The sequence below is a fragment of the Oncorhynchus mykiss genome, chromosome 24 (genome assembly GCF_057628025.1).
Source record: "Oncorhynchus mykiss isolate SJ-2025 chromosome 24, ASM5762802v1, whole genome shotgun sequence".
Lineage (NCBI taxonomy): Eukaryota > Metazoa > Chordata > Actinopteri > Salmoniformes > Salmonidae > Oncorhynchus > Oncorhynchus mykiss.
The window spans coordinates 7375593-7391188 of NC_143045.1; the positions used below are offsets into that span (position 1 = coordinate 7375593).

At 42.4% G+C, this 15596-nt stretch overlaps 1 protein-coding gene and 1 pseudogene across 6 annotated transcripts; one reads left to right on the forward strand and one right to left on the reverse strand.

The window, feature by feature from the left end:
* The first annotated feature begins 3697 nt into the window (after window positions 1-3697).
* On the forward strand, window positions 3698-7015 carry LOC149972352 (homeodomain-interacting protein kinase 4-like; annotated as a pseudogene).
* Window positions 7016-7898: 883 nt separating this feature from the next.
* Window positions 7899-15205, reverse strand: LOC110503597 (5'-3' exonuclease PLD3). Of its 6 annotated transcripts, none has more exons than XM_036961551.2 (13): window positions 14767-15205; window positions 13125-13230; window positions 12929-13025; window positions 12791-12841; window positions 11423-11580; window positions 11068-11248; window positions 10852-10969; window positions 10579-10706; window positions 10106-10306; window positions 9794-9933; window positions 9515-9680; window positions 9309-9408; window positions 7899-9144 (listed from the first exon to the last, which is right to left on the reverse strand). In XM_036961551.2, exons 3-13 carry the CDS (start codon window positions 12953-12955, stop codon window positions 8957-8959), a joined length of 1458 nt encoding a protein of 485 aa, XP_036817446.2. In that variant the 5' UTR covers window positions 12956-13025; window positions 13125-13230; window positions 14767-15205; the 3' UTR covers window positions 7899-8956. The 6 variants fall into 6 exon arrangements, with proteins under 6 accessions (XP_036817446.2, XP_021437684.2, XP_090074295.1 ...); XM_021582009.3 differs by having other exon boundaries at window positions 14497-15205; XM_090218169.1 differs by having other exon boundaries at window positions 11423-11629; window positions 14497-14867.
* Between the last annotated feature and the right edge of the window lie 391 nt (window positions 15206-15596).

The window sequence follows — 15596 nt, forward strand, 5'->3', positions numbered from 1 at the left end:
ATTGTCATGCTGGAGGGTCATGTCAGGATGAGCCTGCAGGAAGGGTACCACATGAGGGAGGAGGATGTCTTCCCTGTAACTCACAGCATTGAGATTGACTGCAATGACAACATACTCAGTCCGATGATGCTGTGACACACCGCCCCAGACCATGACGGACCCTCCACCTCCAAATCGATCCCGCTCCAGAGTACAGGCCTCGGTGTAACGCTCATTCCTTTGAGGTAATTCGACCATCACCCCTGGTGAGACAAAACCGCGACTCGTCAGTGAAGAGAACGTTGTTGCCGGTGGTGTCTGGTGAGGACCTGCCTTACAACAGGCCTACAAACCCTCAGTCTAGCATCTCTCAGCATATTGCGGACAGTCTGAGCACTGATGGAGGGATTGTGCATTCCTTGTGTAACTCGGGCAGTTGTTGTTGCCATCCTGTACCTGTCCCGCAGGTGTGATGTTTGGATGTACCGATCCTGTGCAGGTGTTGTTACACGTGGTCTGCCACTGCGAGGACGATCAGCTGTCTGACCTGTCTCCCTGTAGAGCTGTCTTAGGCGTCTCACAGTACGACAGTGCAATTCATTGCCCTGGCCACATCTGCAGTCCTCATGCCTCCTTGCAGCATGCCTAAGGCACATTCACACAGATGAGCAGGGACCCTGGGCATCTTTCTTTTGGTGTTTTTCAGAGTCAGTAGAAAGGCCTCTTTGGTGTCCTAAGTTTTCAGAACTGTGACCTTAATTGCCTACCGTCTGTAAGCTATTAGTGTCTTAACGATCGTTCCACAGGTGCATGTTCATTAATTGTTTATGTTTCATTGAACAAGCATGGGAAACATTGTTTAAACCCTTTACAATGAAGATCTGTGAAGTTATTTCATTTTTTTACAAATTATCTTTGAGAGACAGGGTCCTGAAAAAGGGGCATTTATTTTTTTGCTGAGTTTATATTTATTTTATCCAGTCGTTTAAACACTCCAAACAGCCCACTTTCCTCATGGTCCTAAAGCACACCTTGTATCACATTCCAATTATAAAACTGGGGACATATCCCCCGTCCCGAATGAAAGTTGCGCCCCTGGCTGAAGCTCCTGGTTCAAATTTAAAGGTGATTTCCGACATATAGTATGTGTTTACCATGAATGCAGTCTCAGCAAACATTGCCATTAAATGTCAATCGAGCTAGCAATAATGATACTTCTATGATAAGATTGAATGCAGCCCTTATCTATTATCATTTTGTTTGGGGTCCTAAATGGTTCAAAGTGTGACAAATATTATACTCTGGTGTTCTGGGTATTGTTCAATAATCTTCAAATATTAATGATCACAAATAATCTTAGCAATCTTATTATTCTGGGCAGTGTTGGGGGAGCTACTCTGAAAATATAGTTTACCAAGCTACCAATTATTTCACACTGGAAGAAGTTAAGATCAGTGTTAGAAAAAGTATCCAATATCAGACTTGAGTAAAAGTAAAGATACCTTAATAGAAAATGACTCAAGAAAAAGTGAAAGTGACCCTGTAAAATACTATCTGTGTAAAAGTCTAAAAGTATTTCGTTTTAATTATACTTAAGTATCAAAAGTGAATGTAATTACTAAAATATACTTAAAGGTAAAAAATAAAAGTGTAAATCATTTTTAGGTCCTTATATTAAGCACACTCCAGGGCACACTCCAACACTCAGAGATAATTTACAAACAAAGTATTTGTGTTTAGTGAGTCTGCCAGATCAGAGGTAGTAGGGATGACCAGGGATGCTCTCTTGATAAGTGTGTGACTTTGGACCATTTTCATATCCTGCTAAGCATTCAAAATGTAACGAGTACTTTTGGGTCTTAGGGAAAATGTATGGAGTAAAAAGTACATACATTTCTTCAGGAATGTACTGAAGTAAAAGTAAAAGTTGTAAAGTAAATAGTAAAGTAAAGTAGTAAATAAATAGTAAAGTATAGTACAGATGCCCCAAAACACTACTTAAGTAGTACTTTAAAGTATTTTTACTTCAGTACTTTACACCACTGGTTAAGATACACTAAAGTTACCCTACCCTTAAGAAAAATGTTGTTTAGTTAACAAAAGTTACTTTGAAAAAGTTGTTCACTACATCCAAACTACTTTGTGAAATGTCATAGACTACATATTGCAAGTCAGATCAATTTGGGGTCATATGTTAACAGAATATGAACTTTAGCCTACACAAAAACACACAAAAAACACAAAAACAAAAACTGTCAACACAAAAAAAGAGAGAATTAGGCAAGAAAGGAAATGATTGCCTACTTCAACTATATTTTATTTTGTTTCTACAAGAAAGTAGTGTGTAGTTCCAGTAGTTAGATAAACTGCTACATGACAAAAAAGCAAACACTCTGGATTTGAATTTAGTTCAACTACTACCTATTGCAAAATGTAGTTAAATTACTAGTTGAACTACATGTAGTTCACTATTCCCCAACACTGGTTCTGCGAATGTTTTGTCCACCAATGTTAGGCTACCCCAAAGTCACCTTAGAGGGTCATTACTGATACCTTTATACGGAGTCTACAATGAAGTCAAGGCAAACCACACACATCCTTTGCCTGTGTTAGACTCAAATGTATGTATAAATTCCTTTTTTTTCATCAATTTATATGAAAGCTTATTATCGCGTTATGAAACTTTAATTACCAGTGGTTTGCATTGAGAACTGTGTGTGAGATCAAAAAGGATAGTGACAAACGTAGGCTACCAAATCACCAATAAAATATGAATTGTAACAGAAATACTTGTATTTTTACCTCATCTTTATGGTGGATGACTTAGACGCTCGAAATTCAATCTGTAAAAACTTTGGAAGCCTAACCCAGCATCATTAGATAACGGGACAATTGTCGTGGATAGAGCATGAGCTGCACAATTCTATAGCCTACCACCCACTCTTAAAAAATGAAAAACAATAAACGACTGCCATAATTAACTACAAACTGTAGGGCAAAATGTATTGTGTTTGATATGGGCCTATATACCGTCATTTTTACCCGGTCACAAACTAATTGGTGACATAACATATGCCCCTCCTTCGTCTGATGATGTGGAAAGGGTTGGATAGATGGAGGCCATGGACATCGGAATTATATTGTAGTCTCAAGGATTATGCATATAGACAAACATAGGCTACTTACTGTATGTAGGCATTCGCTAGGCCTTGTCATTTTTTTCTGCAATAAAAACAGTGAACAAATGTATTTATTTATTTAGCCTATGTACTATTGTAATAATAATAACAATAATACAAAAATGTAATAATAATACTGTATTCATACATTTTTAATCATGTATCATCATCATCATCATCATCATAAACGCCTAATTTGTTGTCTTATCGGTATTGACCAACTAATATAATCGATGATGATTGAGGATGATGATGATTTTTTTTAAATCGGTCATTTAACAAGTGAAGGTATTGTAATTTATGCAAATAGTTTAATGCTGATGAAACTTTCGAAATAGAATGCTTAGAATTGTTAGATCGCCCAGGTAACGTTCCATGGATTTAGAACTATTGACAAAATGTTTATAATTGAAATTAAAATCACTACATTTTTTCCCGTTTTTTTCGTTTAAAAAAATAAACAATAATAAACAATACGAATTTTGAATTAAGAATTTAAATAAATAAAATCACTACAAAGAGAAGGAAGCAAGCTGAGAATGAGAGTTTTCTATTCTGAAACTGAAGTCTACCACACTTTGGATATAGTGGGAAAGGGCATCTTCGGAAAAGTGTCAAAATGTTGGGGTGATGGAGAAGTAGTGGCGGTAAAAATTATGAAAATTGATATACACCGAAATAGAAAATGAATTAAAACGTATAGGTGCTCTTTCCCCGAATAATTTGAAGACAAGCCACATAGTTCAATTTCACGAGGCATGTCGAGACCAAACTAATTATTACATGTTTTTTTAACTATTGGAGAGGAACCTGTATCAGTTTCAGAAAGAGAATGGTTTGAAGTCAAAGGCGGTAAGCAACATCTGTACCATCACGTGTCAGATGATAAAAGTACTAGCAAAGCTGAAGGAACTCACCATCATTAATGCTGATTTGAAACCTGAAAATATAATGGTCGTGGATCATTGTCGCCATCCCTTCAGCATAAAGTTGATTGATTTTGGTTCTGCAAGTATTTTCAGTGAGGTGCATTTTGTTAAGGAGCCATACATCCAATCCAGGTAGAACCTACAGTGCCTTGCGAAAGTATTCGGCCCCCTTGAACTTTGCGACCTTTTGCCACATTTCAGGCTTCAAACATAAAGATATAAAACTGTATTTTTTTGTGAAGAATCAACAACAAGTGGGACACAATCATGAAGTGGAACAACATTTATTGGATATTTCAAACTTTTTTAACAAATCAAAAACTGAAAAATTGGGCGTGCAAAATTATGCAGCCCCCTTAAGTTAATACTTTGTAGCGCCACCTTTTGCTGCGATTACAGCTGTAAGTCGCTTGGGGTATGTCTCTATTAGTTTTGCACATCGAGAGACTGACATTTTTTCCCATTCCTCCTTGCAAAACAGCTCGAGCTCAGTGAGGTTGGATGGAGAGCATTTGTGAACAGCAGTTTTCAGTTCTTTCCACAGATTCTTGATTGGATTCAGGTCTGGACTTTGACTTGGCCATTCTAACACCTGGATATGTTTATTTTTGAACCATTCCATTGTAGATTTTGCTTTATGTTTTGGATCATTGTCTTGTTGGAAGACAAATCTCCGTCCCAGTCTCAGGTCTTTTGCAGACTCCATCAGGTTTTCTTCCAGAATGGTCCTATATTTGGCTCCATCCATCTTCCCATCAATTTTAACCATCTTCCCTGTCCCTGCTGAAGAAAAGCAGGCCCAAACCATGATGCTGCCACCACCATGTTTGACAGTGGGGATGGTGTGTTCAGGGTGATGAGCTGTGTTGCTTTTACGCCAAACATAACGTTTTGCATTGTTGCCAAAAAGTTCAATTTTGGTTTCATCTGACCAGAGCACCTTCTTCCACGTGTTTGGTGTGTCTCCCAGGTGGCTTATGGCAAACTTTAAACAACACTTTTTATGGATATCTTTAAGAAATGGCTTTCTTCTTGCCACTCTTCCATAAAGGCCAGATTTGTGCAATATTGTTGTCCTATGGACAGAGTCTCCCACCTCAGCTGTAGATCTCTGCAGTTCATCCAGAGTGATCATGGGCCTCTTGGCTGCATCTCTGATCAGTCTTCTCCTTGTATGAGCTGAAAGTTTAGAGGGACGGCCAGGTCTTGGTAGATTTGCAATGGTCTGATACTCCTTCCATTTCAATATTATCGCTTGCACAGTGCTCCTTGGGACGTTTAAAGCTTGGGAAATCTTTTTGTATCCAAATCCGGCTTTAAACTTCTTCACAACAGTATCTCGGACCTGCCTGGTGTGTTCCTTGTTCTTCATGATGCTCTCTGCGCTTTTAACGGACCTCTGAGACTATCACAGTGCAGGTGCATTTATACGGAGACTTGATTACACACAGGTGGATTGTATTTATCATCATTAGTCATTTAGGTCAACATTGGATCATTCAGAGATCCTCACTGAACTTCTGGAGAGAGTTTGCTGCACTGAAAGTAAAGGGGCTGAATAATTTTGCACGCCCAATTTTTCAGTTTTTGATTTGTTAAAAAAGTTTGAAATATCCAATAAATGTTGTTCCACTTCATGATTGTGTCCCACTTGTTGTTGATTCTTCACAAAAAAATACAGTTTTATATCTCTATGTTTGAAGCCTGAAATATGTCAAAAGGTCGAAAAGTTCAAGGGGGCCGAATACTTTCGCAAGGCACTGTATGTTGCACCACAAGCTTTGTGATATCTTGTATTTATGAATGTGATCATTAAAACAAATTCAGGGTGTCTGTGTGAACCCAAACTGACTACTTCCACAAACAATAATTTTGGGAAAGAAAAAAACAACTTAAATTTGGTCTTACCCTGGTTTTGAAATAACTCACAGGTTCTATAGGTCTCCTGAAATCCTCCTCGGCCTTCCATTCTGTGAGAAAGTGGACATGTGGTCTCTGGGTTGTGTAATGTCAGAGTTGTTCCTTGGATGGCCTCTGTATCCCGGCTATTCATAGTTTGATCAAGTGACGTACATCTGCAAGACGCAAGGACTACCGCAAGCCCGTCTGCTCAACATGGCCAGCAAGGTTCACAATTTCTTCAAGCTCACTGCCAACAGTTGAGGAGAGAATAAATGGCAGCTCAAGCCTAACAAGAAGCGTCCCCCCCCTCAGGCACAGAAGGCCGTACCCTGGGGAAGCAGCAGGGGTCGACGGATCGGAGGAAGTACATCCTCTCCTCCCTGGACCAAATGGAGACCATGGAGTTCACAGAGCACGACCCAGAGCTCCGCAATGAAGACGTGACAGCAGAAGTTGTGAACCGCCGGAGCATGGTGCAGCTCCTCAAGCAGATGTTAACCTTGGACGCCCACCAGAGGATCCTACCCAATGCAGCCTTACACCATCCTTTCATTAGCATGCACCACGTACGCATGTACCCAGACTACAACCGCTACTATGAGAAGTCCGCTCAGGCTATTCCTGAGGCCCTGATTCAGGATACTGCTCCAGAGCTGTAGGTCTCACCATCTGAATGCAGAGGGGGGCCAGCGGTTCCTGTACCCCAGGGAGAAGGGGGCCCACCAGTCATGTCCCCTAGGTCAAAATCCCCATGACCACAGGGAGAGCTACCCACCATCCTCAGAGGGCTTCCAAGGTAACAATGGGGTTCTCTCCCAGAAGACCCCAGTCCCCAGTGAGCCTCAGTCCTCAGCACTGAATGAAGACCCGATGGAGAGCCTGTGCATTGTGGACGAGGCCACCATAGGGGTATGGGCGGAGGAGGACGCCCAGTGTGCCTCCCATCAGTCCAGCTCTGTGAAACCCTCAGGTCTCCAAGCCGGCCTCCAGACAAGTGAAAGCGGTGCCTTCCAGGAGACTCACTGAGGCTCCACCAGCAGAGTGGACCCATGCTGTCCTATTTCAACAGGCTGTGTGAGAGCCAGCGCCTGAGGCAGTCAGCGGCCAGGTCGCCACAGTCCGATCTTACCCATCGGTTGAGCTACACCTCTGGGCCCCAGGTGGACAAAACAGGTGAGCCCAAAGGCTCCAGTCTCTTTTTTAGGGACTCTACCACCCAACAGGACCTTGCAGGGCCCAGGGAACAGGCAGTGGCAAATGAGGCAGCCTGTGATTATGGCCTGGAGGTTAGAGCATGTCATTTTGGAGATACAAAATCATGTTCAGTAGAGATTAGGACCATAATACTGTATAAAATGCTGTGGGGATTACAATTCTGGAACAGTTTGTCATTTTGGTATCCCTCTCCCACAGGAGATCCAGTTTCTCCATTTTGAACCTGAAGGCTACTCCTGTCATTGTGGCCAATGGTGGCTGGCATGGACCTCGGATCCAGAGGTGGCCTCCTACCAGGGCTATGGCCCCCCAGCCTGCTGTAGCCATGTAGCAGCACTACCTCCACTGCGGAGTCTCCTGGCGAGGGGCTCAGCAGATACATGTGCCAGTACCGTACCAAGTACCGCACTGAGGGCTTCTAACAGCTCTTCTTATCCAATGTGATCTCCTCAATACACAAATCAGACACTCTGCCAATGCAAAGCAGGCCTGAATATACAAGTAAACCCACTTTTTAAAACAGTCCTCTGAGAATGTTGTCGTAATGAGTTTCATATTGATTGACTGCACAATGGATAAATGTATAATTTGCAAGACTGCATGCATTACTCATGCTAATGAAATAAGAGAGGGAGGATAGACTTAGTTATTCTAAACACTTGTGCATACAACTGCTAAAAATGAAATGATAGACAACTGTTTAAATTCAATTTATTAGGACATTGCCGCATAAAAGGAAGTAGTGTGTACAAAATGCAATCAATATCGTACAATATTAGTGCTTGCCAAATAATACGCAGTGCAGTGCTTTTAAACACTTATTTTGAGTTGCATTGACAACATTTTCCACTGCACTGCTCACATAAGACACGCTCCACGCAGTGCAAATTCCAGAAAAATACAACGTTTTCTGGACTTTAACGCACACATATGAAATCAGTTACTGCACAATTCTATGGCAAACCTACTAGTTTGAAAGGAAGAAGGATTCAGAATGATTGAATATATATATATATTTTTAAACTAGTCTAGGCTACATAGAAAAACAAGGCACAACACACCAATCATACATGAAATATAATAAAAAGGATCAAACCAGCATGCCTAGAAACATCAGTCCAAACATTCAACACATAACATAGCAATTTCCCTGAGATTCACTGGGATGTATTCCCAAAGAGTTACCCAAAGTTCATTAAAAACACACAGGCTTGTGTTTTGATCGTTGAGGTGATAAGACACACTGACGCTGCAGAGGGCAGCATAGTTTTACCCATCTTCTGGTACAGTACATATCTACTGCCACTCCTGCAATTATATACAAATAAAAAATAGTGCTGCAATTTAAGAAATCGTCCCAGAAACTGCTGCTGATTAGAACTAGTGTACAGGGACAGAGAGAAGAAATGTGCATACTTGGCAACAACAAAAAAAACGAATTGGGCTTCGAATCCAGTTTCGACATGCTATATTGGCCTGCTTACATCCAATTCCTCCCCATGCTGGCTTGGAGGACACAGGCCCTGCAACAGTCTAGAGCGGCGGTTCCCAACTCCAGTCCTCAAGTACCTCCAACAGTACACATTTTTATTGTAGCCCCAGACAAGCACACCTGATTCAACTTGTCAACTAATCATCAGGCCCTCAATGAGTTGAATCAGTCGTTTTTTTTGAAGGGGATACAACAAAAACGTGTGCTATTGGGGGTACTCGAGGAGTTGGGAACCACTGGTCTAGAGTGTAGTATTGTATCTAACACACCATTTTGAGGTTGGCGTGCTGGTGGATTGGGGTGCTGTAGGCGGAGTCCCAGTCCCTTTCGAACACGGCCTGTAGTTGTGCCTGGACCGTAGGCTCCACTGACTGGGCAGCCGTTTGGTTCACCACCAAAGCCGATCCAGCAGTGTTCACAAAATAGTCTCCAGACCAGTTAGAGGTACCTGGTGATCAATGGGAATCACAATAGAGTTGCATTTTGTAGTGCATAGGATCTGGTATGTGCAGAAATTCTGAGAAGTTACCTCTGGTTTTAACATGAGAAATTGTTGATTGGAATGATACAGAAGCATGACTGGTGCATATGCTATCTAGGAGAGAGAATTACCTATGTAGGCAACCCTGTCTGTCACCATGTACTTGTTGTGGTTGACTCTGGCAAAGGGGATTTCTTTCTGCTTTGGATTGGCTGGCACAATAAAGAGTTTCTGTAAAACAGTGAAGAGTTTATTATCCAACAATTGCTCTTCTGGAGGAGCTTGACATACTAAGGATGATAAGTAAAGTGCATGAGTAGCGAGAGGTCCTACTCACCACCTGGACATCCAGCTTGGCCTTGGGTTCCTGCATTGAATCCAAGGCTTTCAGGAAGGGGATCATGACAGGCGAAGTGCTCGCCCAACAGCTGATGAGCAGGCGCACCTTCACCCGCTTCTCGTATGCCACACGTCTGATCTGAGTGTCAATTTCTGCCCAGTAACTGCAGTGGGCGCCACACAGAAGGTTAGGCCTTGTGTGCTTTATTAATTATACACTGAATACATAAAAATCGCAAACTTTGGTGAGGTTAATACATTAAAATAGAAGGCTTACCGTTTGGGTTGTGTAAACTCCATGGTGGGCAAGTAGTTCATGACAGCGATGTAGACAAACTCCCGTGCGTCCTCCATCACACTGAGAATAGACTGCAGGTCTCTGGTTCTCCCGGCAGCACAGAAAGATGGTGGAGAGCTCTGAGGGTACAGCACAGTCAAATGAAATATAGTAGTATGCTGAACAAAGGACCAGAGAAAATGAATATGGAGAATTTCATAACCAGACTTCACAAACCAGTCCAATTTGTATTATATGATCCAATTATTGGATTACTTTCTCTGAAAATGTGCACCTTCAGTCAATTCTTACCGACAGATACACGCTGGAGGCTGTGCCGTTGAGTGGCAGCTGCAGGGGCGTGTCCTTATTGTAAGGAGTGTTGAAACTGCTGGGCCAAGGAGACGGGATGGGTGTGTCTTTTTGCCCAAGGTACCAGTAGGCCTCGAAGATCTTCTCCAGGTCTGCAGCCAAGCAGCTGCAGTTGTACACCACAGCCCCCAGCTCCTTCACCTAAACAGGACAGCAACAGAGGACAAGTTTCACAGATTAAACCAAAGCTACCTTCCCTCCACTTGATGTGCTAATTTTAGACAATACCCCAACACTACAAACTTGTGATATGTTTACACTAGAAAAGAACAAGGACATGTAATTACTTCCTCCAAAAACCACAAGCATAACTCTTCAAACAGTTTAAGGAACTCATTTTGAACAATGGATGTTTTTATTTACAAATAAAAACTAAACTGAAATTATGGGGGTGAGGCACAGAGAAGACTCACCTGGGTAAGGGACCTCCAGTCCATGTTGGCACTGCCAATATAAATGTGCTTGTTGTCTACCACCCAGAACTTTGTGTGAAGTACTCCAGTGGTCAAATCCCGCATGTTCACGGCTCTTACATCAGCACCTGATAAAAATGAGCTACCATTATCACAACAAAAAGCAAATGGAATAATACTTCCTTACTGTAGGTCGCAGCTTGATTGGTGTCAATTTAACTTTTGCAAATTCAATGGAATTGAAAACATAAATGCAGTCAGAGAAACCCTTACCAGAACTTTTTAAGAGATTGATGTCTTCCTGAGGTTGGGACTCTGTTGGTGTATTTACAGCGATGCGGACAGAGAGCTTCCGAGACACCTGAACTAGCCTATTCAGGACATCCTCACCCTATTGATAAAACATAACTGTTTAGACTAAAATAACCCACATCTACCCACAGGTTAGATCTGACATTGCATTGGCTGCCAATCACAGAACACACTCACCTGATTCGCTGTTGGCTCGTGAGTGCCTGTATCTTTGTTGGTGAGCGTCCAATAAAAAGACGCAATGTCCACGCTACTGCGAGCCTCACTAATCAGGTTGAGCCAAGCCTGGTAGATGGATGGGTTGGTGACACTAGAGTTGAACTCTAACCCCTCTGGGATGCTCTCCAACAGAACGATTCTGGAATAGAGAAAGGAAGCGTCAGCGTTTTACTACAACCTTGAACAGTTAATGATAGGACCTGTTCTGCAAAAAATGACCATGGTGGTTAAACACGCAACCACAAATGAGTTAAAGCTGCAGAATAATAGAGTATGAACGAGCAGAATAAGATGTTTACAGTGTCCCACTCACTTGCAGGGGTCGGTGCAGGTGTCAGCGAGAGGAAGTGGGAGCTTGAAGCCGGGCTTGTTTGGGGAGGAGTTAACCACGGGAAGCAGCAGGGTCTGGAGGAACAGGGCAGCCAATAGCAGAGTGGCCACTCCAGTGAGACCCAGCAGACACCTATAATACTACACACAGAGGTGGCTGGATCAGGAGCACAGTCATGTAGAGGTGACCCTGACCAAAGAGGAATGAGATAACGGTTATGGAACAGAGGTTGTATATAATCCCCATGAGTCCTGTGAGAATCTGTTTGGGTAAAGGACTATTTTGCCTCTGTAATTCAGTGGTTGTTGTTTTCAGTAGTCCATAGGAGACACATTCACACAACAAATTGCATTTCAAAACAATGCCCGAGTAGATATTTAGCGTTGAATGTCCTGATCAGTCCTGATGTTCCCAATTGCCAGTTTGAGTCAATTCCTACAACTCCCAAGATTCCCCTCTCTCTAACTGGCTGGTTCCTCGAGTTGTCTGAGTTTAGAGTGAAGAAAAGTAGCTAACAGCCATGCTCTGTGCCCTCTCAAGTCTCGTCATTAAGCAGCCCAAGCAGAGCCATTACTATGGCTATTCACAGACACAGGCAGAGCCAAGATAAGCAGAGCGCATGCAGAGCGAGCAGGGTGCAGGTGACACCCAGAGAGGAATAGCTAATGGAGGAAGTTATTTCGGGTTTTGGGCAAAAGCAATCTGGCCTGGGTAGGGCCTGAATGTCGCTGGCATGGGTAGGGCTCAGGCAGGGCTCTAGAAAACATTGGTCACAGAAGATCACTTGAATTACGCGCCCAACATCAGTTGAACAGCGCAAGAGGTGAAGTTAGCCAGTGTAACCGATGTGAAACGGCTATCTAGTTAGCGGTGGTGCGCGCTAATAGCGTTTCAATCAGTGACGTCACTGGCTCTGAGACCTTGAAGTAGTTGTTCCCCTTGCTCTGTAAGGGCCGCGGCTTTTGTGGCGCGATGGGTAACGATGCTTCGTGGGTGTCAGTTGTTGATGTGTGCAGAGGGTCCCTGGTTCGGGGCGAGGAGAGGGACGGAAGCTATACTGTTACACCAGCGCGTGCTGCTTTCTGACAATCACTGGCACAGAAGAGCAGGGCGGAAGTGCAAAGTCTCACATGCAACTTTTTGATAGCTTATGATGCAACCATATGCTAAATGATGATATTTCCAGACTGAATGCACGGTGGATTGACTAGAAATACACGTGAAAATTGATTTAGGGTTTGACTCACATCCTTGGCCATTGACTAAAGTTTGTGTCTGACTGTAGGTTTGAATCATATTTTGACACCATTTTCATTAGGTTACTTGGTAAATATCATTAACGTTTGATACCATCGGTCCTTTCCTGCAGGACTCTTCTCTCCTGGACTCCACATCACACATCTGCACCAGAAGAAGATAATAACAAGTTAGAAAACTTAGACAAAATTCTACCAAAACTTACGACAACAGTACTGACAAAAACCTCACCTTCTCGTATGGAATATCAGAAATCATTGTTACAGAGTATTCTCTTTGGACAAAGTTCTTCAGGATTCTGATCAGAAAATGTAGCTCAGAAAAGGCTCTAAACGAAACAGAAGAAAATGACATCAAATCATGTAAGACCAAGCTATATTTTTACATTTTAGTCATTTAGCAGACTCTCTTATCCAGAGCAACTTACAGCAGGAATTAGGGATAAGTGCCTTTCTGTTTGATGTTGAAGTGACAGGAACATTGTTGAGCTGTATCTCTATGGTGCCTGATGAGTGACCTTACTCACTGTGCCCCTATATCACAATGAATGGCGGAGTACAGTACTATGTCAGTAATGTTATTCCAGCCACGACACACCATTGTCTCCACACTGCCTCTGCCCCTCCAATTCTATGGGAGCGTGTCAAGACCTATTCATAATAGGAAAGTTCTGGGCGTCATTAACAATATAGAAGAAGAATGACTGATGTCAAAGCTACAGGCCAGGAGTATTTGCAGGCAGGTGTTCACGATAATGCACAGGCCTATATGGTGCACACTATAGATATAATTTGACAAACAGTAGGAGAGATCCTTCAGAGCACATTTTATGGCTCAACGTTTAATTTGTAGAACGTACTTCACATGCTCATGACTCCAATAGGAAAATATGCGTTTTCTGGACAAAATGTTCCAGAAAAGCAGAAGCATTTTAGATATGCTGAAACATCCGTTTCTGAGGAGAAGTTAAATTAGCTGTCTCCGGGCTGCAAGTCACGTCTCAACTGAGGGCAGGGCTCTAGCGACTATGAATACGCTGTCAAGCTACAAAACTTAAAAGGGCAGAACATGAACAGAATCACGTTGACCATTTTGGTTAACACACAACAATAACAAGTGCTTTTAGTCTAACAAATGACATAGTGTTGGTGCTAAATTCAACAGGGAGCCTCGCACAAAACATGTATGTTGTGGTTGGCCTTGTCTGTTTCTCTCTTCGTACGAATCTAAATTTGCAGGGAAATACGAGGAAGAATGCTTATGGGGTGAGTCAGCGTTAGAGAAAATACTGTTTCTTTCAAGCTTCACCCTTGAAATGGTTCTTCAACTACACCATGTCATTATCTTCAACTACCATGTCATTAGGGAAGATAAGATTACTTTTGGAATTTGACCCATGGTAATTGGCAATAAGTCATGGACAAACACAGTTATGCGTTGTTCCCACATCCATGGTATAATGAAATAAAGACTGATAAGACATATCGTTTCAGATGTTATGTTTACGTTCCTCTTTCTCCCTTGCCAGTAAATTGGAGTGCCGTACCACGAATGAATTGCCTATGCACATTGAAAAGTGATCTGGGTGGAATACCCAGTGTAGACCTGTGCCATTTGCCTGTTTTTATTTGCTGAACTTGCCAGTCATGTAGATATCATATTGCATGAGTATTGTACCCGTTGATAATGAATATACCTTCATCAAAAGGTTACAGCGATAACATTGTTTGGAACGTGCCTAGATGATCAAAGGCTATATAAGCGAGTAAAACAACAACAAAGGGCCCTCATATCCATACCTGAAATCATGTGGCCAGTCCGTGTGAAATCTTTCATGGAGTAAAGTATCGTTAATGTTATTTACCGGTTACATGTGGATAAACAAAATGCAATGCCAGAATGAGAAACGACCAGAGCAAAACAGTTCCAAATAGGCTACATCGTCTCGAGCTTGTGGTCATGTGAACAAGTCTAAACAACCAATGAAAATCCAACCCAACGTCATATGTGAGGCATCGCAGTCTGAAACTAGTTCCCCTACATACTGATATTGACAAGAACAAAACTACCGGGTATGTTATCTTCGGCCCGGTTCAGCCAATCCGGTAAATGTGGCGGAGTGGTTAAAATAGTCTGTCGCCTTGTTAACGCCAAAAGCGGATGTCGCGTCACAGGCTCTTTTTCCACTGCCCCCGAAAACCAGAAGATCCCGTCGTCGGGGACTCTGCAGGCTAGACAGAGGCTATATCCATAGAGATACATAGATGACTCATCTGTGGCATTATAGTGTCTGTGACAGGATGGCCGGCGCCATTGAGGCAATCTCCATTTGGAAGTAGTATTTTATCCTTCATGATGATCCCTTCTGATGACCCAGTTGGACATGATACCAACAGGGTCACCAGGAGGGATCAGCCAATGAAGTTGGAAGTCCCACCTAGTTGACTACATTAAAATGGTGGAAGACCTCAATGGCGCTGCCCATGCTAAAATAACTTTTTGACCACTGGAGGCCTCTATCCTACTCTGGCTACATCACACCAAAAGCTCCTCACTGCACTCGCGATGTACTTTGAAAACCGAATGAGGGCGCTGTAAGATCAGAGCAAATCCTATTGGGTTTATTCTTGGCAGTGCCATAGAAACATTATTGGATTATCTGTCAAAAGAAGAGCAGCAATACGATTAGGCTAACCCTTGACTGTGGAATAATGAATTGTATCAGGTCTAATAATCTAAATATTGGCCCACTTATTCATCATGGCCATGTAGCCTATGCTCATGATACACCTATAACTTTTGCTAAATGTATTTACACATTTTCAACATATGTTCTACTCCAATGTAGCCTAGGCCTAAAGGGGCTTTATGTCTAACCCTCTCTAAGGGAGGCAGTAGG